Source organism: Gymnoscopelus braueri (genome assembly GCF_963280865.1).
Source record: "Gymnoscopelus braueri genome assembly, chromosome: 8".
Lineage (NCBI taxonomy): Eukaryota > Metazoa > Chordata > Actinopteri > Myctophiformes > Myctophidae > Gymnoscopelus > Gymnoscopelus braueri.
The window spans coordinates 28,812,305-28,837,461 of record NC_137609.1 but is presented as its reverse complement, the minus strand read 5'-3'; the positions used below and the strand labels follow the sequence as shown (position 1 = coordinate 28,837,461).

Below are 25,157 nucleotides of genomic sequence, written 5' to 3'. Positions count from 1 at the left end.
ACACACACACACACACACACACACACACACACACACACACACACACACACACACACACACACACACACACACACACACACACACACACACACACACACACACACACACACACACACACACAAATAACACAAACAAACAAATAAAACCTGCAAATAATCAGAATCTTCCACTCTACATAAACACCCCATATAGTATCCTCTAGCTAAATAATCACCTTTCAGTCTTGTTGATGTGGTGATTGGTGATTGGGAAGTGTTGTAAGTAGAGGACATGGCTTTGTGACAGACAGGCTGTATGACTGGGCCCTCAGACCACCCACTGTCAGGTGACGAGATATCCAGGGGAGGCGGGGCTACAGCATGTCAATGGGTTTATGAGGGAGGGTCTTTGCCTTTGTAACTCGCAATGCGTGCCCAGTCTGCACACCATTCCCCCTCCCCAGTTTCACCTCATCCACCATCACCAACCAATAAACAACAATGCTAATAGCCCAAATGCAGCATCACAGGGGAAGAGTGAGAAAGAGGGCATGGTGCAAACCTACAGGAGTCAATGAGAGTGGGAGAGGACCAGAGCATTAGTCTGCTTGTAGTGTCTGGAATCTGACTTTGCTTAGCAACAGCCCCTATTAAGCCCAAACCCCATTGGCCACTGCATAGCCCCATGTGGCTGCATGGACCAATCCGCAGACTTTGGTGCAGAAGTAGATTTGAGTGAATACAGCTTCATGTCTCGAGCTTAAATTCTTTGATAAATCATGCCCCCTTGTGGTTGGTTTAAGGATTGGTGCAGAATTTCCCTATTTCCAAGCTTGCATCCAACAATAGTAGGCTATTTGTGATAGGTTACTGCAAGTAATTTAAGTGAAGACATGTCAAACGGTGGCCTCAGAGCAAGTTGAAGATCAAAATGTCGACTTGCTCTGAAAAACCGAAAAAGGTAAACTGAGTCCTGTCTTGCTCGTTTATTTTGGAGTGTCGCTTTCTTCCACTTTAATCGTTGTCGATTCTTTTAAACTATATGTTTTGTTAGCTGAGCACCCACGGCCAAGGAAGTGCACCTGCTCCAGCTTTAGATACCCTGCTCTCAAGTGTCATGCTTGATATCCATGATAAATCTTTTTTGCCAAGGCCAACTACACTTAAAGTCTCTGGACTTTGACAGTTGTTTAAAAGGACACCAAAACTTGTGCAAAACATACAGTTATAGTGGTCATGGGGGGGTCTGGCTGGCATAGAGGTAAAAGGCTAAAAGCACCCACCGCAGAGGCATTAGTTTTTAGTTGAGGCAGTGTTGTCTCAGGCTTCGCTGGGCACACCAACAAAAACAATTGTCAGTGTTTATGGGTGGGATGCTGGCTGGGGACTGTGTCCTTTTTGCTGCTCTAGCGACTCTTTCTGGTTACCTGTTCAGCAGGTGTGGGATAGTAGATAGTGTGAAACGCTCTCCCGGGCTAATTCCTCACTGTCAGGTGAAAAGAAGCTGCTTTTGACCTCATGTGTATGTAGGAGGCATGTGGTAGAGCAGTGGTTCCTAATTGTTGTGATACACCATTCACTGTACTTTTTTTTCCTACTCGTTTATATGATGTTTTTGCATAGTACTAGTGTATATTTGTCTGTCATTAAATGTTTCGATGAATTGAGTACAAAACACCCCAATGGAAACAAGCTTAAAATCCTCTTAACAGACCTTGTATTGAATTGTACTTCCCTGTGCTTGTCTTTGCAAACTGTTAATAAAGTATTCAATCAACCAATCAATACAAATTCAGGTGTGCTGGGTGAGGCACACTGGTGTGCGCGAGACAAGTCCTAGTGTGCCATGGTTGGTCACAGTCACATTATTATTGCAATGTATACAACTGTACAAAAAGTTGAATTATATTTTAATTTACTATATCAGCCATTTACCATTTTCAGCGAAAGCTTTCCCCACAATAACAGAAAACAGAAAATGCAGTAGCATAGAGCCCTGAGGGACTCCACTCAACCATATGGGGTTACTCTGGTACGCTCAACCATATGGGGTTTGAACAGCCAGTCTCTCTGGCTGTGGATAAATATGAAACAGACACAAACACCACACCCATAACACTGTCTAACAAACTATGACATATCGTTGTTAAAAATGTATAATAAATGTGGTAGGAAACTACTTATTATTGTATACAGGCAAAACTAAAATGCTATGGAGCTCAGCTGACCACATAGTTCACATCCCATATCTAGCCTAATTAAATCTTTGTCGATTTGAAAGGTCAAGCCAAAAACCCTTCTGTGACTTATTAACCACACGGTTATGTTAAGCCAACACTGACTCACTCGTTCAGGTAAGTTTGGTAGCATTTTAGTGACATTAAAGAAAATGTGAACAAATGCAACATCAAAACATAAAGCCACTAATGGGAAAATTGTTCATGTACGAATAATGACTGAAGTTGTGAATAGACAATGCCAGTGAATGACATAAAATTACTCTGGTACGCTCAACCATATGGGGTTTAAACAGCCTGTCTCTCTGGCTGTGGATAAATATGAAACAGACACAAACACCACACCCATAAGACTGTCTGACAACTATGACATAAAAAAATATAATAAATGTGGTAGGAAACTACTTATTATTGTATCAGGCAAAACGAATCGTTAATCCATTGTAATGATTAATTAATCATAACATACGTCTGTTATGGTTAATTATAATTAACCATAACAGACGTATGTTATGTTATAATATGGTAGAATTAAGGCTGTATAGGCCCTACATGTAGGTACATAAAAACGAAACTAGTAGTGGCTAAAGTTAGCATGGTTTTTACAGCCCAGAGCCAAAACATTACAACGCAGTAGCTCTGGTACCAGAGCTAACAACACAGTATGCTGACTAAAACACGTTTAGTAAATACATTGTTGCATTAAAAGCACCATGTTTTACCTCTTCTGCAGTGAGGTGGCACTTCGGGAACGCCCCTTCTATGGAAACTCGCCTCTTCATACCATAGGCTTCATACATGTTTTCCATCCATGGGACAGACAGGTACTAAAGAAGCCTACACTGCCCCCATGCGGCCAATATAGATACTACTACTACATACTACAATCATGCAAGTGGAACTCCCTCATGTCATCCAGGTTGCGCCTACACACCCTAATCTTTAACTTCACAAACACTATTCACAAACAAACACTATGCCTAACCCTAACCTCACAGAAATTATGCCTAACCTCAAAACCACGTCGACCTGGGCGAAACACCGGGAACCAAGCTATTTCCACTAGCTTGGGTCATTCTCTTTTGGGTCTTTCTTTCTAGACCTCTCATCTCTTCAATGAAAATCCAGTTTTTGCATTCTTTAAAAAAAAGGGGGGGAAAAGAAAGAATGAAATGCACTGCTGGGATTCACATTGCACATCTCATTGAAATGCTCTCCATTTCCTCTTTGCATGGAAAGACCTTGTCACAGAAAAAGATATAGAAAAAGACTATTGCCTTTGCTTAGTCAGGCATACATGCACATTCCTGTAACACACACATGCACACAATGTAGCCTTTGCCTCAACACCTTACATGGTTTAAATGGCATGCTTTATCTTATAGAACCTGTAATCATACCATACTGAATAGCACAATATAGTAGAACACTGAACCAGATCCGCTACTGTAGGCCTATTGTTTTACACTGAGACAGATAAAACAGGCAGTTTTGCATTTCACCATGAGGTCTATCAGCAGCGTACTTTTATGAAAGTGTGATTGGACCGTTTCACAATTCACAGAGAAGTTTATCAGTGGTTTGAGGTGTAATTTAAGAATTGACTGATAACAATACAGGAAAGGGCTGATGGCTGCTGCGTGTTCCTTCCTTCTGTGATGTTTGGTGACAACACGCCATGGTCTGCAGTGTTCCATGAGAGGACGAGGCGGAACACAGAAGAGTGAGGGTTAGCAGCCAAAGAACATTGTCTGCAATAACACAGGAAGTAGATATGCCTATTTCATTCCAGGAATGAGGAGTGTGCAAGAGGGCCACATAGCTGAGATGATTGTGCAGGGGAAGTCGTTCTATCTTCTGGCATTGGGGTAATAAAATACAAAACAGCAATTTAATTGTTATGATGAACATAAGTTAAGAATTACATCCCTACAATTGAATCCCTATAGAGCAGTTTAAGGTTTAATGTGTCTTGTGTGTTCATCGATCAGTTGAGAGTTGTGGACATCATCACTTTACCAGTGACCCTCCAGTTTCTCTTAAACTTTGTACACTTTGAAGTGATTGAAATAGTGACATGTGGTAAGTGTAGCGGGCCTTGAACATAATGGCCAAATTGGCGCCCCTAAAAAGCTATGAGCCCCAAAGCTGTGGTTCTTTAATTCTAGGATAGCTTATACATTATACATTATATTATACACAGTACTGTATATTGTCATTTATGTATGTTTAAAGTTACTTAAAATAATCCAACTAGAGCTTTACACTAAAGCCTAATGTGATCATATACTGTAACATAGATACACTGCATACAAACAATTTAGGGACATCACTTTCTTTGTCGATTTGAAAGTGCAGACTGATTTGAAAGGTCAAGCCAAAAACCCTTCTGTGACTTATTAACCACACGGTTATGTTAAGCCAACACTGACTCACTTGTTCAGGTAAGTTTGGTAGCATTTTAGTGACATTAAAGAAAATGTGAACAAATGCAACATCAAAACATAAAGCCACTAATGGGAAAAGTGTTCATGTACGAATAATGGCTGAAGTTGTGAATAGACAATCAGTGAATGACATAAAATTACTCTGGTATGGTCTTTTAAACAATAATGTCAAAGCAAACTACTTCATTACTTTCTCTAGAGGATAAACACTAATAATATTCTCTATCTTCTCTTCTTATAGTATTTTAATGCTATATGTTACTCTATTTGTTAATGTGTTATGTATATATTTCTTAAATAATGTTTTTCTTTACTTTTTCAATCAGACTGGACACCGACAGTAGCAATATGTAGGCTAAGGTCAACCCACACCCACATGTCGGTGGCCTGTCTTTGGGCCATGTTTTAAATGTTTTGCATATCAGATGTGTTACATTTAAATTCTAACTGGACATGTTCTCCCTCACTGTTCTTTTGCAGGAGACATAATACAGTAGTAGGACGAGGTTACAACAAGGTGTACCACCATGCATGTTTCAGGCCACGACTGGGTCGTGTTCACCCTCGCTCTGCTGCACTTTGTGCTCCATACTGCCTCTACAGTCGTTCGGGATTTCAACCATGTAGAGAGATGCAAGGACTCCCTGTATATGGGGACACCACCACGGGGGATCATCGAAACCAGGCTGAAAAAGATCTGCCAGCGTTATGCAGACAAACCACGTTACGTGACCCTGTATGACCCTCTCAAACGCATACCGGTTTACTCAGCGTATACCTTCAAGAAGACGGAGGCAGACAGACGAGTGGACTACCCCTGGATGTATGAGCCACAGGTCAGACACTATTTTTTTTAATGTATTTTGATGTATCTAATTATATCCTTAAAAGTTCATGTGAAACTACAACATAAATCCTAAGTGTTAATTTTACTCTGAGAATACACGTACACGTGTAATCAAATGGACCCATAGAGTTAAATGAACACAAAGGATTTTACATTGTAAGTCTTTAAGCAACAATTTTGTGTTAATGTGTGTGTAGATTTAGAATGGCATTTAGAAGTGGGTCCTGCGCCGCATCATTATTTATCAGTAAGGTACTGTAATAGCACATTTCTAACTGCTCATGAAGAAGGTGAAAGCTCAGAAGATTCATAGGCAGTTTTGGCTTCACTGTCAACTATGACCTGCATATTTCTGTATCTTTTGCAAAACTAAAAGTGTTCTTGTATTTCCTCAGTTGGCAGAAATTGACGGGAATGGAAACATGCTCCCCTTCCCCACTGGCTACCTGCACATGAAGTTTGAGGACAGCCAGGCAGTTCTTGATGACTATTCTGATGTGGTTATATATGAGAGGGGTCACCTGAACCCAGATCAGCACCAATCGGACCCTTATGACCGTGCTGCTACCTACACCCTCACCAATGTTGTCCCAGAGGTCCGGGAGTTCAACATCGGGCCTTGGCGTGAGTACGAGGAGCACATGCGCGTCCGCCTCAACAACTTCTGCCGTGGCACTGCGTACATTGTCACGGGAGTCACCACCACTGGCAACATGATCCGCCGGAACAACCAAGACCGCGTGGCCATCCCAGAAGACATATGGTCAGCTTACTGCTGCACAGAATATGACCGCAACGCACCGCATGACGTTCGCATCCGCTTCCCCTCCTACGCCGCCTTGGCCAAAAACGCCAAGGAGAGCAACAAAGTTCATGAGATGACGGTCCAAGAGCTGGAGATGATTCTGAAGAGCCGGATGGATGTGGATCAGAGCCTTCAGATCTTCTATGACAACTGTATTTCTCCCTCACCCCTTCCTCTTTACCTCTTTCACACCATCTGAGAGCTCACCCATTCTGTGTTCACATTTCATTCTGCTTGCTTTAATGTTAGTTCATCTTAGTTATACCAGTGGTTCTCAAAGTGGGAGCCAGGGACCCTCAGGGTTCCTTGAAGGGGGTCCAAATGGATCCTTACAGGTCTGTAACTCTGTCAGTGCAACCAAATGGATCATTCGTGTCCATTTGGTTATATTTGTACACTCTGAGAGTTATGGGGATCCTTGAAATTAAAAAGTTATAGTGTAGGCCAGTGAGGTCCTGAAACAACATATATATTTTGTTTTTGTCATTGTGTAGCGGTAGACTATAGTACTTCCTGTAGCTGACCCGGGTTCGAATCCGACCTGAGGTGCTTTGGAGCATGTCATCCCGTTTCTCGCCTTTCCTGTCTCTCTCGCTCTATATATATCACTATCAAGAATTAAGCAGAAATTCTCCATGTATTCCTTAAATAAAATATTTGTTTGTGTTCCTTAATATACTATGCACTCAACTGTGATCTTCATAATGGATTTACAAAATGTGTTCTCAAAGTAATATTTTTTTCCTTCTGTTTGCAGAGGTGTAGAACAATACTTTGTGCTGTGCGCTCATTTCATCATTAGACAGATACGTGAGCAAACATAGTAGCCATAAGCAAATACAGTATAGTACTCCTTTGAGATGAGGTCCTGCACTATCATTTATCTACACTTTATCTAAATAAAGTTTTGGTTGCAGTAGGCCACATCTCTCTTTCTCTCTCTCTCTCTCGCTCTCTCGCTCTCTCGCTCTCTCTCTCTCTCTCTCTCTCTCTCTCTCTCTCTCTCTCTCTCTCTCGCTCTCTCTCTCTCTCTCTCTCTCTCTCTCTCTCTCTCTCTCATATATATGTATGTACTGTATATGCACGCACACACGCACGCACGCACGCACACACACACACACACACACACACACACACACACACACACACACACACACACACACACACACACACACACACACACACACACACACACACACACACACACACACACACACACACACACACACACACACTTTACACATTTATTTAGTTTGGTTGCTGCAAATATCAATGCCAGTGCAATCAGGGCCCCATATGGATTACTTTCTACACCAGGAGGACAGCGTTCTCTAGGCCTACAGTGGCAAAATAGTTAACTTAACAGCAAAACGAGATGGTGTTTCCTTGTCTCACCCATTTCCTTCTAAAACCAAAGACCTTCAAGTAGGCTAATTCAGGTGAGGAGATTCAAAAATATGAAAATGTGATTGCCTGTGATGGACTGATGACCTGTCTAGGAATTCTCCCTGCCCCTCTGCCCAGTCTTTGCTTCAGGTTATTATTATTTTTTTAAAATCTAATCAAATCAAATCAATTTCTGCAGATAATTTCATTAAAGTCTACAAGCACCTCTATAATTGTTGTACGAAATTGTAGAAGATTGTAAAAAAAACAAAAAGTTTGATACTTTGAAATAGTATCAAAGGATTTGTATCAAAGTTTACTCAGTGCTGTTGCATCCAGATAGTGAGATACATCATGAATCCTACTTGGCAGCAGAAGAATTGTCCTTCACAGAGATTCCCTACTATAGCTCTATCACTGAGCCTCCACAAGCCGATGGAAGGAGGTGCTGTTGGCACAGTGGCCTGGGTTTTGCTTGGAGATCAGCTATTTTGAGCATATGCAACAGTTGTAGACAGCATAAATTAAGCAAGGCTGACTTTCTTACGTGGACACACTGCCCTCTAGTGACAGAAAGAGCATTACTGTATGTCCTCTGCACAACAATGGGGCAACCCAACTGAAAATCATCTATTTAAAGGTGATATGCAAAAGTAAAATGACATGGAAATTCCAATTGCATAATAATCTAAATTATGTAATGTAAACAAGGTGTCCTATTTTTACTGAATTGAGTCTCTTCACTTCACACTCTATTGATAATTCTACTGCTGAAGATTATTATGTGTATCCAGGGTATTCTATTGGGCAGGAGTTGAGGCATCCTCACCTTCAGAATAACTGCATGGTATGACAACTCGCACAAGACAGAAAAGAACAGTTGGATGTGTGCAAAGTAATGTGTGCACACAGAGTCTCAAGACCATCCAACTTATAGTATTCCATTCATCCCTGACTGGAATCTTACCACACTTGCAGCTACAGAAGAAGATAAATACGATTTTAAGGGACTCATGGCTCCAGCTAACCATCTTTTAAATGTTCTCAAAGCAAGTCTCATGTAACCCTATGCTATGGCATATAGGACTAGCCTGCAGAGCGGCCCAAATAGTGGTCCAGGCCAGATAAGCTAAAAGGATATAATGATATTGTTGTCATGTTCAGAAAAGTTGTAGTGATGCACTGGAAAAGAGGAACACCTATAATTCCTTACACCTGTGAAATTATGCCATAAAACCTGTAGTGGAGAGTAATCTTATTTACAAGTGAGCTATTATGAGCATGACTCTAAGCCTGAATATGGTGCTTGCAGTTGTAGTAGCATATTGTTTGATGTAAAGAAAATCGTATTCAGCTGTCTTTTAGCTTTGGGAGACCCTCATTTGTGATCTAAATACACACAAAGATTTTTTTTGAATTGGTTTCTGTATCTACAATAGAAACAAGTTCAAGTAAAAGTTATAAAACTGCATAATCAGTTGGCATTTTGGGGTTTATTTGAGTTGCAGAACAAAACTTCATAATGAGGAAATCTTGCTTCCAAGAATGTGTGAAGCTGCATGCTCAAACAGTTCAACTATCAGGATCACTGCATAATAATATAATATATGATATAATAATATAATTTCTTTAATCTCCATTGTGAATGTCAAAACGGACAAGATTTTGCTCATTTTATTTTGTACATCTTATTCACTTGGCTTGCATTGTGTGTTGGAATACCTTTTAGAAATTCTACACAGTAAAAGGTTCCACGTAACAACATCTACATTACAGATACAACACAGCTATCACAGCCACATGCTGCATAGAAAAACATGAACTGGAATATTTATGTTGCAAATCACATTATTCTCAGAGGTAATGGAGCGTGGAGCTGAGAGTGGATCTGAAGGCAAAAAATAAATAAATAAACCTGTTCTGCTCCAAGGCCTTAGATGTTGATAAACCTTAGCATTAGCTTCTAGTTCTAGTATGCTTCCTTTCTCTTGTTGATGCTCTGCTTCATTTACTTCTGTGGGAGATTATAACTGCTAATCTAGGTTCTAGGTGTCCTCCTGTTGTATAATATCCAATCTCTTGACAATTATACAGCTTTAACATATAGGCAACACGTTTAATTATGTGCTTTAAGAGCAACTGTAGAGGCATATCTTCTTATGTGAGGATCTTGACTGTATTTCTCACTTGAAATTGGGTATTTCTCACTTGAAATTGTAAGAATAATAATAATAATTATTATTATTATTAAATCACATTATTCTCAGAGGTAATGGAGCGTGGAGCTGAGAGTGGATCTGAAGTCATTGTTATTATTATTATGAGCGACTTGAGCAAAAAATATCAGCACTATAAATCTACGTATTTCCCATGTACTGTACACACATTTACACAATATGCTATAATTGAAATGATATCTTACTTGAAGACAGATGGGAGTGGGACGCAGCCTGAGGCTATGGGTGTGGTGTTGATGATGCTCGTTTAGGCTAATGCATGGGAGTAGATTGGTGGAAGATTGAGGAGGGGGTGTGGTCTAGACTAGAGGACAGGTCGTCGGTCTGGTGGATGACACCAATTCCAGGACCTCAGTAGGAAAGAGAAGGAAGACAGGCATGATATGTTGGGGTTAGAGTTAAGTACTTTAGATGATTGATTAGTGGAAAGATGAGAAAGAGCTTCCGATATTATGACCTTATCAAAGTAGGTGACGAAGGCTTCAGCAGAGAGTGATGGGGCAGTGAGGGGGTTAAAGGAGGGAGGAGAAGGTGGCGAAGAGCTTCCTTGGGTAGAGACAGAGGACTGAATCAATAGAAAAGAGGACTACTCCACACAGAGTAGGCCCTTTCGCCAACCCCACCCTAGGTGGGGTTGGCGAAAGGGCCTACTCTGTGTGGAGTTTGCATGTTCTCCCCGTGTCTCCTAGGGTAGTTAATACCCTCACAAAAACATGTAGTAATCCTGGTCGCTATACCGCCTCCCCCATGACAGCCGGGGCGCCTGATGGAGGGGAAGGGAACTGGTTGGAATAACGTGTTCCTTCCACGCGCTACGTCCTACCGGGGAAACTCCCCCCTGTCAGGTGCCAAGAAGGTCAGTTGGCTCTCATGCATTGAAGGAAGCATGAGCTCGGCCCTGGCCTCCCTGGCTGTGTGGCGCTGGTGTAGGGCTGGTGTAGCGCCCAGGATCACTTAGGAAATTGGCACCGGGTGAAAAAAATGGGTTACAAAAATCGCGGGATAAAAAAAAAAAGAAGAAAAAAAAAAAAAGAGGACTTAGCAGTGGAAAGTGAGAGGCAGCATTCAGAGAGGAGTGAGTGGGAGAGATCATCTGATTGGTCCATTTTGTGCCACTTCCTTTCAGCTGCCCTGAGACATGTTCACTCAACTTTGAGAGTTTTGGATAACCAAGAAGCTGGCTTGGAGGAGAGAGGGCTCTGACGGTCAAAGACAGATGAAATAGTTTAGAGAAAGGGGGAGGTTGCAGAGTCAGTTGAGAGGGAGGGAAGAGAGGAGAGGATAGAAGACAAGACAAGAGAGAGGAGGGGTTTAGACAGTATAGGTTCCGTGGCAGTTTAAGGTTGGGTAGGTTTAGATGGGAGAGTGGAAAGATATTGAGAAGGTTACAAAGCGGTGGTCATATACATGAAGCAGAGTAACAGAGAGGTTAGATGAAGAGCAGACTTTCAAGAACTCTAGGTCCAATACATTACCAGTTCTATGAGGAGGAGGAGATAAGATTAGACATAAGATATGTAACATGATGATATGTACTTGTCTGTGGGTAGGTTGAAATCACCCAGTAAAATGAGGCGTGCATCCCATCTTCAGAGAAGGAGCTGATAAGAGTATTCAGCAAAGAGAATCCCCAAGTGGACCTGGGGGGTGAGAGCGCAATGATGGAAAGAGAGACAGGTTATGTAACTGAGAGAGCATGGCATTCAAATGTGAAAAGTTAAATATGAGAAGGAGGAACATATAAATTCCACTTGGATTGAGGTTAAGTAAACCTGTACCACCACCTTGGCCCGAAAGCCTGACTGGCTGAAGTTGTAGGGTTTTGAGAGGGTGGCAGGGGTTGCAGTGATCTCTAGGGTTACCCATGGGCGAGGAATTGCAGAAACTGGAGGGAGGCATGGGCTGAAATAAATTCAGCTTTCTTGACTGCAGTGCTGGATGTGCTGATTGGCAGTTACAGAGTCCTCCTTCCACAAGGATGTAATGACCGGTTGACCTAGATGAGCTAAAGAGATTTCTGTGACAAGGGAAGTTGCGCATGGGGCACAGAGAAGAGGAAAGTACAGGAATAGTGATAAATCATTTTGTAGCAAAGGATAAATACAAACACAATGTGACAGGCCTTCCTCATGGATTCACACAGACTCCCTTGCAGTGGCGCAGCCAGAACGCTAGTATCGGCTGGGCCTGAGCAGGAGCGGGTGGGCACGCATGCGCGCATGCATGTGTCCCAAACCCGTGCGCGCGCACGGGTTATTGCACGGATATTGGGCGTTTTGGGGCGTTTTTTTTGTTACTTTATTTCGGTTTTAGGGTTAGGGTTAGGGGTTGGGTTAGGGTTATGTTATTTAATTCTTATTTTTGCCTGATTTTACCGATTTTTTTATCCAATTTTTTTTGTTGTTGCTAAATCGATTGGGTGGGCCAGCTCTCTATGTGGGTGGGCCACGGCCCACCCAGGCCCACCCATGGCTGCGCCCCCCTTGACTTCATGTGATGAGGCTGTCGCTGCAGAGAACTTGGCAGAATAAGTTCACAGCAATTGACAGACAACAGGTGTAGTTGATTGATCAACTGGGTGAGCGTGTATAGTATACAGTAAGTGCTTCAGCACGGGCTCAAAACACTGTAAGTTAACACAAAACCTGCAGTTCCTAGGGAAATAGAGCACAGAAAGATGTCCAGAGATACTAGTTCAACATTTCACGCTTCAAAAACTTGAGGCATTGTGGAGCCTGCAAAGTGATAAAACACATTTTCTACAATGTGTTTTATTACTATTCCGGTTTCCCACAAGCAAACACAGCAAATTTTGTTCACCATGGAACACTTGAATGGCAGTATCCATAATGGTGGCAGGCACTTTACCTGCACCACCCAGACACCCCTTGAGCCAACCTTTTCCTCCTGTAAAGAATACAAACATGGACTTTCATGATCAATATTGCAAAAAAAGAACAGTGATGGTAAAGCAAAGCTAATATTTGTTTAAGAATATCTTTTTTAATGTTTTCCAGTTCAGATACACAACATACAGTGTGTAATAGCCTCTATTTGAAATAGAAATATTATCTTTCATTCTTTCAAACCATGTCGTTCATTACGCTCTCTCACAGTATCTTGAGCTTCAAGCAGATTACTGAGTCAGACTAAATGAAAAGAGAGACAAACAGGTGCAAGCCTTTATTTTTCCTTTCCACCATAAAAAATTGGAATAAGAAGATATTTGGATTCTTGTAATGTAATTTTTTTTGTTTGGTTATTTATTAATGTTTTTTTGTTTTTATTTTTAAATACCATAAGCCAACATCAAATTTGTAGTGTAAATATGTAAACATGGCGAGTGTGCTTCCATATTGTGTTGGCTGTACCAACTACTGTTTCCAGGAAAAAGAAAGTAATGTATATACCCTAAAAGCTTGTTTTTGGAAGCATGGGCAACTAAAGCTGACAGCAAAAAAATAACTTAACCACTTAAACATTGTACTGTATATACTTTGCTGTACGCCAAATAGGGAAAATGTTACATTGCGACATGTGAGCTTGTAGAACTGCTATTTGCACCAAACCTAGTCTATTTTAGCTGAATCTTCATCCATTTTTGCCTAATGTTCACCTATTTTGGCATGTCCAGAATAGGGATGCTAGGTTTCATGTGCATGGTTAAATAAGAGTTTATGGGAAACATGACTGTAAAATATAGCAACACAACTACAAAATATAGAGCCTGAAATAAGTGCAAAGAACGGCGGGTAATACTGTATGTTAACGCTCAAGACAATGTGAGATACTGACAACCGTTCCCATCATCATCGCCACTACTGAAATAACTTGTTTTGTGGTTTGCGTTGAGCACATAGGTAATCATGGCTCCGTCTCGTTATTTAATTTTTCCCTCCACTGCAGCTCTTGAATCTTTGGCTATATGTAACCAATGTGAAAGGACTTTTTTCAGTCAAAAGCTGCCTTCATGATTGATGTGGTGGTTCCAAATGTGTGTTTTGCTTGAGAGTCATTATGCAAGTAGAGCTGTATGCATTCATCCTTCACCATATCTGGGCTGGCCTGAGCCATTAGCTTTCTTCTTTGTATTTATGATGACCTTATAACCATGCTGTGATTTTCAACATACAGTAGCTTGCATTAACAGATCATTCATGAATGATAATAAATGTCTGCATGTGCCCATAAACTTGTCGGAATTTGACCTTGAAATCTAGGAAAACGAGAATCAAACATACACGTAAGTGCTAAAAATCTGTCTAAACTTGCACCTGTTGTCACAAAGAAAAGATTTGGCCAATCACTCAAAGCAAACAATAAACATAATATTTACAAATTCCAGTTTGTTCTCTTATGCTTAAAAAATGTACAGTTTGTTTCATGTATGATTTGCCCCCCCCATCCCTTTTAGCTCTACAGTCCAGCAAGAGGGATGGCAGTCCGGGTCCAGAGAGTTACCATCCTAAGTGGACAGGATAGAGAACGTGTTAAGAAGGAATGAATCCCACTGGCCTCCGTTTCCTGGGATATGGTATTGTATTTTTTGTCCTTTTTTTATTGTGGGTTGTAGATTGTTTCCTCTTTACATTGTCATGTCGAGGAGCTATTCCATCACCACTACTGGTTCAGTGTCTGTTTCCCCCCAGTGTGGTCCTAATGTCCCCTTTGTACCCGTTGCTTCATAAATGTCCAGAGGCTGACCCGTCTCTGTGTTCAATTGTGCGAAAGGTCTGAAACGTGCGTACAAGGCTTTCTCACCCTTTGACCATCTTCAGTCTATCTTACCTTTGACCCTTTCTCCCAGAAGGGAGGATGCCGAAACAACAAAAAGAGCCGACAAAAAGAGAAAGTGTCAGTCAGTCTTCCAACATTTGAAGTGTGGTGATTAATGTCACTCAAAAGACATGACCCTTCTTTCAGGGAGAGTAAAATTCTACTCATATCTCTTTTTTTTTTACCAGACTATTCTGGTAGACTATTCATGTCAAGTAGTATTTTTTTTCCCACAACTAAAAAGTGCTATTTTTCAGGTGTGATTGAGATTAAAATGACATGTGCAAACTTCATAGATTAAAACGAAAAAGATAAACTGAGAAGAAAAATAGGGAGAGAGAAAAACAATGATTTTTGTCATACTATAGTGATAAGTATTGGTGCAACCTCAAGGCTAATTTATACTTCATCACACAACCCTTAAACACAAACAAAGAATAAATTAGCCTTTAGAGTCAGGGAATGAAAAACAGTAAAACAGAAATATTTACTCTCCTTGTTACAGTATAATCATAGCTGTATGCAATTTTCATTTCTTAATACCCATTGTTAATTACAGTACCCCAAAGTGCAGGTGAGATAAAATGAATAAATAAATAAACCAGGAAAAAAGGCAAACCGTGAAAATTATTGAGGGGAAAATAAATCCACTCCTCTGTCCACACACACACACATACACACAAAATCATGCAAATTCCCAGATAGCAAACTAGATAAATGTTAATATGCTCTCTTTTTACAAGGATATATTAAATCTGAATTCCCTCGCAGAAGAGACCAGCCACAGTGCAACACTGAGTGTAAGAAAAAAGAAAAAAAAGGATGAGGATCAGAAAGAAACATGAAAGGGTTGGCACTTTATGATGGAAATTCTTTTTGTAAGATAGTCAGGATGGGTCCCTCTAGGCGGTCCAGTGAACCCCCAGTGAGAGAGGAACTTTATCACAGTACTTGGCACCAAGAATGCTGGTAAAAACGAGATATCAGAATATCACTTTTTTTTCATTCATATCATTACAATTTATCAATAACACATCATTTACATTTCTGTTTAGTTTTTTTTCTCTTCTGTATAAAAGACTCCAGATAGGAAAAAAGGAGTCTAGAAGTATTTGCGAGAAAGAGGAGAGATGTTGAGATGGAAATGACACGGGATTAGGTTCAAGTTAAATGAAAAGGAGCTACATGAATAGACAGTGAGAAAGAGAGAGAGAGAAAGAGAGAGAGAGAGAGAGACTCAGAGAGAGAAGAGAGAGAGAGAGAGAGAGAGAGAGAGAGAGAGAGAGAGAGAGAGAGAGAGAGAGAGAGAGAGAGAGAGAGAGACAGACAGACAGACAGACAGACAGACAGACAGACAGACAGACAGAATAAACAAACAAATTGATGGACAAGTTTAGAGCATGTGTGGCAGATCTGGAGTGGCTTATAATTGGCAGCCTGGATTCCAGGCTTCCACAGACTGTGTATGATTCAGTCATTTTCTGTACAGCCCAACAGTTAAGCCCCAATCTGGAAATATTTTAAGCATATCAGTTATGGATATATAGATTATTTGAAAGGTAGGGTACTGACAGACAACAATGTCAGCTCACAAATGTTCATACCCAATCATTAAAAAAAAGAAAAGTTAACAAGACAAACCTTGTTTAAAACTCCTGTCCAACGATGTCAGTTCATAGTTCAGTCAATACATCTTCTATCCAATAATTCACAACGTAAAGACAATATTGTGGGTTGATAGTAGCTCAGCAGGAGTTGCCACACTCTGATTCCAGGTTGGGCCTTTAAAGCTGCATAGTGTCCAGAAAACGGAATCATCTAGAACCTTCTATTTGGGCATGTGTTGCCTCCCGACATTACTCCTACTTACTGATGCATGAAGATGAAATGTGTATTCCATGATAACATAGCTTCACAATGTCACAAGTGCGTTCTAAACAACCAAGCTGCAAATAAGTTGCCTGATTGCGATTAGCAAGCTCCTCTTCAAAAGAGGGCAACAAGCTTAAAGCTGTATTTGTAGTGTCTCATCTCGACACCTGATTTTGAAAGCGCTATAGTGGTGCAAAGGAGAGTCTTATGATGACAGGGTTTTGGCAGGGGGGTTCTTTTATCAATCTTTATTGATTCACAATTACATTTTAGAGGTATTTTAATGACTAGACTTTTACAAACTGCAGCTTTAAGGGCCATAGCACAGCCCATGTGAGAAATTGAGGACTTAATGAGAAATGACAACAAATTATAATTGTAAATGAAATAAAATAAAATATATATATAGATATAATGAAGAACAGAGGTGGTAATACTGGGATAAGAGGGTAGGAAAGAAGCAGTTTGTGTGGTGCATCTCTGCAAGCCCAGACTTGGAAAGCAGAGGTTGTGCCTTGTCCTATACCCGGGTGGTAGAGTGTTGGTGTGGCAGAGCATTGTTGCTGTGGCAAGACACAGGGGTGGTGGAGGGAGCAGGTACAGGGGGGTAAGTGTTGAAGGGGTGGAGAGGCTGCATTCCACTGATGGTGCTCGGGAGCATGGCTGTCATCAGTGGCACGTCCTCAGGTGCCCGCCGCAGGGCCAGGGTGTAGTCGGGTGGGCACACGGGTGGCCGCAGGGGGTCCAGGTCACCGAGGATGCTGCGTGAAGGGAGGGGCGTGCCGTGATCAAGCTCCACCCTCTGCTGCTTTATCTGCAGCGACATGAGCTCCTCCTCTTGGCTCAGCACCAGGTCGTTGTGTGGCAAGCCCCCCATGCCTCCCATGCCGACGCCCATGCCCATGCCCATGCCCATGCCCATAGTGGTGCCGCGTTGCGGGGAGAGGCGGCGGTGGCGTCTCTGCAGGAATTCCTGGCGCTTGTCCCGTTTGTAGTAGAGCGCGGCAAACGCCAGCACATTCAGGAAGAGGAGCGAGGCTCCCACGGCCACTGTCGCACTCAGCTCAGTGGAATAGTCCCTGGTCTCCTCAGGAAAAGGAGAGTAGCGGGGCCGCTCAGAACCATAAGGGTTGATTTCAGGCGCATAAGTAGCAGCGACGGGATGTCGAGTCGTAGATCGGGTGCCAGAGTTATTAGGGCCCTTCCAGCGGTTAGGCCCGCCAGGCGGCAGGCGGGTAGTCTTGGAGTTATAGTACTCCTCATTGAGGTGGTGTAGGTGTGGTACTAGCTCCAGCCAGAAGGCTACCTTGTTGGCCCGGTAGTTGTCTCTGACACGAGGCTTCAAACCAATATGGAGATACTGCTTGTCTTTAGAACTGAACTTGGTCCAGATGACTTCCTCAAAGCGGTTCGGTTTGGTGTGAACGAACTTGGTGTCCTGAGGAACTGGCAGGTTAGGATCCCTGGGAGAGAGAAAAATATTCTGTAAAGATAGTAACCGTTTATATGGACAAAGATATATGGGCTGGGCGGGTGTATGATATCCAATGTCATCCCATCCTATACCAGAGGTCGTGACTCTTCTTTATGGATCCTACATGTTTCAGTGTCCTACATTAGAACCCCTGTGTCATTGCATGCACTTTGTTTCCCCTTCTCTCGTCTTTCTCTCTCTGTCCACTTTTAGGTTCCTCCAGGATATCCTTTAAATTGTACACTCTCTGAATTACAAATGGATAAATTAACACACATGATTTTACTGTATAAAGCGAATTGGGTGTCAAGGTACTGTATACAGATACTATACTCTGTGGTACTTCATTCATTTGATGTTGCAGGATTTGCAGTGCTTGTTATGATTTTGATTTATAGAATTCTTTCAGTTGTGGACTCAAGAAGCAGTAAACAAATGGCGTAAAGATGAATTGTTAAGTATAGCCGGCCACTTTAATATTTCTGTCTTGAGGCATTTTTAAGCCCTATTTACTTCGTCGAATGACAAATAGAAAAAATTGCATATCAAAAAATGCACTGCTTGTCGAAGTGTAACGTGTTGAGAGCTTGTAGATTTTTATTTTGAAATGTATTAAAGATTTTGACATTCTGGGAATTTGGTTGATAGAACTAGGAGATGGAGCTTGTTGTATTGTATGCTCACCTACTGCAGGCTGATGCTTTCCAAATTATTAATCACTTCATCAATCTTAGTAATAGGCTAATGAAACACCCCATTGTACAAACAAACTATTCAGATGTAGTGTCTGCACATTAGAAATACTTTACTGTACGGATTGTATAAACACTTTAAAAGCACTCAATATTTTAACAAGCAAACATTATTCTTGACATCTGTGATGTACTGACCCTGTCTTGGCGAAGTTGGTCCAGTAGGTCATGACCACGGCACTGAGCATCACATCGTTCTTTGAGAAATTACAAGGAAACAGGTCAGTCGCTCCCACCATGGGAACCCCGAACACGTAGGGGAGCTCGTCTCCATGTGCAGCGTCTGCCCACTCCGGCCTCGCCTCGGTCTGGCAGTGGTGGTGAAAGGTATAGAAATAAACAGGGGATTGGAACTCGGCGTGCAGCTTTGCCGTGGCCACGGCCGGCGCCACCCACTGGTGGTCTGTGAACAAAGCCAGCAGCGTCTTCCTCCGCATGTCCGTATTGTCTCTATCAGCCCAGTCTGTGTACATGAACTTTATAGTCTCCCTGAGGATGTTTTTACCTAGGATGGAGAGAAGACAGCCAGGTGAGTTTGTACACGATAATAGTAGATTAACCACTTTCGCCCGGCGTCCCTATTTTGGCCATGTCAAGTAAAACATTTTAACATTTTCAAAAATTGCACGAATAGCCTATCTACAAGCTCACAATGCATTGTGACACATTGTGTGCTTGTAGATCGGCTATGTTCGTTATTCGTTGTACAACAACGTATACAGTGTAGGCGATATGGCTTAAAGCCTTAAACCCTATTTGTTTAATTGACCAGGGTCCCAAGGGGTCTCTACATCAAATCTCTTTGCCAAAAATAGCTGATCTACAAGTTCACAATGTTTTGAAACTTGTAAATGTGCTTAAGTTTTTTTTTTGCCAAATTTGACATGACCAGAATACGGACCCTAGGGTTCATGTTTTCAGCATTGTGATTCATGTTTAACTGAGTCATTAGTCCAGACTCAGGATTCTGACCATCAGGGGATCCATACAGATTGTCCACGAAGTTGGAGATTGTGTAGTCGAATGACGCTGCTGAAATACCGTCCTCTCCTTCACTGTCATCCACAAACTTAAGGCCCTCTCCCTGGTTGACACCCAGCAAAATATCATAGTTCAGAAACTCCCCCTGGTGGCAAAGCACACACGCACACACACACACACACAGACGCAGACACATAATGATTCATCTTTAAAAAATATTGCAGGAAGGTTCATATTAACAGGACCATACAAAACATCATATTTGAAAACAAAAAGTGAATCTACGTAGGCACGCACCCACGCACGCACGCACGCACGCACGCACGCACGCACGCACGGATGAACAGGGATGGTAGTATGCCATCATAGGCCATAGGCCATAGGCCAAAACCATAGGCCATGTCTGAACCCTGACCTTCCTGCCAGGTATGTTATTTAGTGATGCATGCTTGGTACTATAGTTTACTTGTTATCCTAGTTACATACTTGTTTTCTTGCCACTCAAATTCCATGACCACTTACCCTGTTGTTTGACAAATGTTCATGGCACTTAGTCTGACCATGCACTTAGTAAGTCACTATTAAATGTGTCATCTAAATGCCTACATTGTAAATTGCCACTGTGAGATGGGTGGCACATTACAGCAGAGCCGTGCATTAGATGATACCAAGTCAAGCCAACCTGCTGCATGAGCATCTCTGGGTCGTCCGGGACCACGTCCCCATCCACTACAGGTCCAAAGGCGACGTGGTAACGGGCAGGCTGGATATCCTGGTCCACCAGCTCCCTGAAGCTCTTCCTCCTTAGACAGTCCACCAGCTCAGCCATGTCCCCCAGCCTACATCCCACCTTCTTGGCCAGGATCTTGGTGTACGTAAGGGGCCGGTAGTTGACTGACCAACTGGAGATGGCTGAGCCACTCTGGGCAATGGCCCTCTGGAACAGACCTACAAACAACAAACAAATGTTGATTAAAGAATGGTAAATGGTCTAAATTCCTATACTGTAGCATGATTTGATTAGATTTTTGTAAAAGAAATACAAGTAATCACAATATAACTTAACCCATTCAATCCGGCAACGCATCGTTGTCATTTTCGATTTTAGCTATAACCATTATTGTATACTGTGGCTATTCAAAAATAGCAGATTTACAAGCTCATAGCGCGGCACGAGTGCTATCTTTGAATACATATATTTTTTTCATTTTTAACTAAAATCTTTGCTTCTGGGGGGTCCCTGGAACAACATATTTTGATCGGTAAAACCATCATACCCAAAATTATATGTATTTGGCCGCCGACCCCCATCTCAAAATATTTTGTTCCAGGGACCCCCAGAAGCAAAGATCTATGTTGATTTTTTTTTTTTCAAAACATACCGTAAATTTCGGACAATAAGCCGCGACTTTTTTCCCATTTTTCGACCCTGCAGCTTATATAACGGTGCGGCTTATCTATGGATTTTTACAGCTAACGGCCACTAGGGGACCTCCTAAATCTATGGATTTTACACCCGCGGCTTAAAGTCCAGTGCGGCTTATATATGTACAAATCATTCAATTTAGCTGCTGCGGCTTATATTCAGGTGCGGCTTATAGTGCGAAAATTACGGTATATATATATTCAAAGATTTGCACAAATGTTCACGCAAAGATTTTTTTTGCAGATCTACCAGCTCATAGCGAGGCACTCTGTGCCATGCTATGAGCTTGTATATCTGCTATTTTTGAATAGCCAAAGTATAAAATAATGCTTATAGCTAAAAATCTAAAATGACGCAGATGCGTTCCTGGATTGAATGGGTTAAACCCAGGATAAACACATACAGTAAAAGCGCAATGAAACACTTGTTTCCAATGTGGTCACGCACGGCACTCCATTTATTGGATGCAACGCCTGTGCATCCATCCTGGCAGTCTTCATAGCCAGTATACGCACACTGAGGATGGGTGTTGTCCATAAATGTTTGCGAGTGTTGTCCATTCATTCATTATGTGTTTGTGGTTTGGGGGGTTTCAGCACCCAGAAAATACTAAGGGGAAAAAAGTAGCATTGCTGATACCTTACTACTGCGTATCAGAGCCATATAAGGAAAGTTGCGTCACCTCGGTTTACTTCATTGGGCCAGTCTTCTACAGAGCCTTCTATTGGCGAATAGTGACAAAGCCCTGAGCCGGAAGTTTACGGAATGCATGGGAGTCTATGAGCGTTTGTCACTATTTAGAATTTACATGAACCACCATCTTGACCGTTGCGGTTTCTGCTCCCTCATTGACGTAACTCTCCAATAGAAGGCTCTGCTGCATATATAATGTATACAGCGCCTTTATACAAAGCGCTTTCGCAATGCTATAGATTACATTCACCCATTCAACACACCGATGACGCAGGCAGCCATGCAGCACAATCAACCTGCTCGTCCGGAGCAGTTAGTTAGGGTTCAGCGTCCTTGCTCCAAAACACTTCAACACAATGTCAGGAGAAGCAGGGAATCGAACTGGGAACGCTCCGATTCACAGTCAAGTGCTCTCTCTCCTGAGCCGTTGTGTTGCCCCCATGGAATATGGATAGGGCATTGTTTCCACAAAGAGCATATTACGATCTCTCTCTGTCTAGAGATCATTGCTCGTGTTGTTTTCTGCTCCTGACATACTTTTTTTTTCAGAGTGAAAGTGCCTTAACCCACTCAAACCGGGACCGCATCTGTGTAACCACTTTATCCATATTTTATACTTTGGCTATTCAAAAATAGCAGATATACAAGCTCATAGTGTGGCACCGAGTGCCGTGCTATGAGCTTGTAGATCTGCTATTCATTTTTTTTTAATCGTGAACATTTGTGCAAATCTTTGAATATATATACTTTTTAAAGCGATTTTTTTTTAAACTAAAATCTTTGCTTCATGGGGGTCCCTGGAACTAAATAGTTTGAGATGGGGGTCCACGGCCAATACATATAATTTTGGGGGTCCTTGACATGAAAAAGTTTGAGAACCACTGATATAGAAACATATGTTTTTCAAAAAAAAAAAAAGGATTTAGAAGACATTTGTAGAATCCCCAGAAGCAAAGATTTGAGTTACATAAGTTTGCTTTAAAAAAATATATACATACATATATTCAAAAGATAGAAAATAGCAGATCTACAAGCTCGTAGCGTGGCACAGAGTGCCGCACTACAAGCTTGTATATCTGCAATTTTTTAATAGCCAAAGAAAAATGACACAGATTCTTTCCCAGTCTAAATGGGTTAAATAATGCATGTGTTGGAGGAGGAGCAACCGCAGAGTATTACATATGTGTGAGTGAGCTGTGTTCTAGATACCACGCCGCTTTCTAAAGCCTGGAAATCCTTGTAAACACCAGGGTTGTGTAAAACAGAACTGCAGTGAAAGACAGCGACGGTGACATCTCTCTGCTACATGGCATTGGCTGTTAACACCAACTAGTGAGCTCGCTGACTGTGTTAGACGAGGAGAAAATGAGAAATACAGCGAGGGAGAGAGACACACACTGCTGTACTGTTCTGTACTGTTGTGTGAAGTAGCTTGTTGTTGTTCCTCTGTTTTCATCTGCAGATTCTGTCATTAATAATTAACCCCCCAACCCCACACACACACACACACGCACACGCACACACACACACACACACACACACACATTTTCACATATCTTACATGAGCCCCTCCCCTGCTTCTCTCCCTGTGAAATCAATTACGAATCCTCTGAGCTGCAGGCTGAGCTCCACTCTTCATCTCGTCTCTTACTCTCTTTCCAACTAACCGACATCCATATTTACAGATCTCATTATAGGCCTGTCCTAACCCTGTGCCACACGTAGTACATACGTATCCGTACTGACACATTCTTGCAAGTATTGGTTAAAACAGCTGTTATCGGATAAATTATTTACCCATCCACTTCAGCATAATCATGAAACCCTTCTATCTGCATTAGATCATCATCATCAATTCATTAATGAAACTGATAGTGTCCCGATGGGCTGTACATTTTTTCAAACACACATGACAACTTTCCATAACATCACACCTCCTATGTGTCTTATATTCAGAAATGTAACTTATGTTATGTCTGTACACCAGATTAGAAGAGACGCCAGCACTATATCAGTGTTCAGAAAATATGTCTGCCATAGTTTCTACATGGTAGGGACAAGACAATAAACTAATTTCACCCCCTGTCCACCATCATTACCTGACGATAAACATGACATACCGTCTACTCTAAACTGTGCTGATTCATCTTCCTGACAACATGTATAATGCTGTATGACATCCAAAAAAGTCATAACTTGTTAACTTATTGTTAAACATCCTGTGGACTTACTGTATTATACATGCATGGTCTCAATTGCAGTGTCTACTATTCCTTAGCCATACTTGGACACCTTTGGACAATTACCGTTATAGTTTACAGACTATATTATATCGTAGCTGTTGGTCAGAAACTTTGTGTTGTGTTCAAGTCTTTCAATTATTTAGATTTGACCATAACATTGTTTAAGAAGGATATTAAGACCTTACAGTGGTTTGACACTTCCAATACAATATAATTGAGTGCACCTGATTGAGCCAGGAACCTTTAAACGGAAGAAACTGTTTCTGCTCGGAGGATTCAGAGACACACGTAAGTGTTGCACGGAATCTGTGTGTGAGAGAGAGACAGGCTGTGTCTCAGGTCCTTAGGCTGGACTCAAGACTTTCACTTCAGACAATGCATCTGAAACGCAAGCCGAGACTTCAGACCCATCCATTTCCCATGATGTCTTCCGGGCTGTGGGCAGTGCCGGCAGAGTGCTTGTTTTCCGGGGTGCAGTTGATTTGACTTGCGTCGGGAGTGTTGGCTCACTGAAAGAAAACTACAAGCGAAATGGCTGCCAAGTGGAGGTTCTGTCCTATTGGTTGGCGGTTGAACCTGCCGCTTCACACACGTTGGACTTCAGTTCACACACTGCAGCAATGGGACGCTCCGCCTCGTTTCTCCCATACAATGGAAGTGAACGGGGAGCTTACTGTAAGTGACTGACACAGATGTGTGAGTCCAGCCTTATTCTGCCTGCTCTGCCCTTGCTCCTCATATCCTCGCTCCTACAAGGGCTTTGTAAAGAAGGAAAGGAGATCTAATTATATGATGGTAGATATATTGCAAAATCCCAGAGCTTGTAGGTTTGATTTGAGCACTCAAATACTATCACTAAATCACTAAAATACGATCTACACACATCTACAGTAAATTGAAATTTGCACTTGCATAAAATATCTATATACATGAAAATTGACATTTGAATTCACAAAGAATAATTCTGGTTGTGTAACTGTCGATACACGTGTGGATTACAGTT

General features: G+C 41.8%; 3 protein-coding genes across 5 annotated transcripts in view; 1 reads left to right on the top strand and 2 right to left on the bottom strand.

Moving 5' to 3' along the window:
* The window catches only part of kdm6bb (lysine (K)-specific demethylase 6B, b), a 32,252-nt gene extending 29,253 nt beyond the window's left edge, over positions 1 to 2,999 (bottom strand). For all 3 annotated transcript variants that reach the window (XM_080435414.1, XM_080435413.1, XM_080435416.1), the window contains exons 1-2: positions 2,938 to 2,999; positions 215 to 540 (exon numbers count right to left, since the gene is read on the bottom strand). The gene's annotated coding sequence lies outside the window, so the exon portion shown is untranslated. The remainder of the gene's footprint in view (positions 1 to 214; positions 541 to 2,937) is intronic.
* A 2,143-nt stretch (positions 3,000 to 5,142) lies between these two features.
* On the top strand, positions 5,143 to 6,779 carry LOC308090471 (endonuclease domain-containing 1 protein). The gene is made up of 2 exons (XM_080435668.1): positions 5,143 to 5,498; positions 5,905 to 6,779. The coding sequence occupies exons 1-2, from the start codon at positions 5,190 to 5,192 to the stop codon at positions 6,511 to 6,513; spliced, it is 918 nt and encodes a 305-aa protein (XP_080291794.1). The 5' UTR covers positions 5,143 to 5,189; the 3' UTR covers positions 6,514 to 6,779.
* A 10,039-nt stretch (positions 6,780 to 16,818) lies between these two features.
* Positions 16,819 to 25,157, bottom strand: part of nlgn2b (neuroligin 2b) — a 95,308-nt gene continuing 86,969 nt past the window's right edge. The window contains exons 6-9 of the mRNA XM_080434856.1: positions 20,475 to 20,740; positions 19,784 to 19,937; positions 18,950 to 19,316; positions 16,819 to 18,048 (exon numbers count right to left, since the gene is read on the bottom strand). Coding sequence (XP_080290982.1) covers positions 17,106 to 18,048; positions 18,950 to 19,316; positions 19,784 to 19,937; positions 20,475 to 20,740 — 1,730 coding nt within the window. The 3' untranslated portion in view covers positions 16,819 to 17,105. The remainder of the gene's footprint in view (positions 18,049 to 18,949; positions 19,317 to 19,783; positions 19,938 to 20,474; positions 20,741 to 25,157) is intronic.

Coding starts and splice junctions, on each gene's coding strand:
- LOC308090471 (XM_080435668.1), top strand. CDS start 5,190: ATGCATGTTTCAGGCCACGACTGGGTCGTGTTCACCCTCGCTCTGCTG. Junction 5,499..5,904: donor CCTGGATGTATGAGCCACAG/GTCAGACACTAT, acceptor GTATTTCCTCAG/TTGGCAGAAATTGACGGGAA.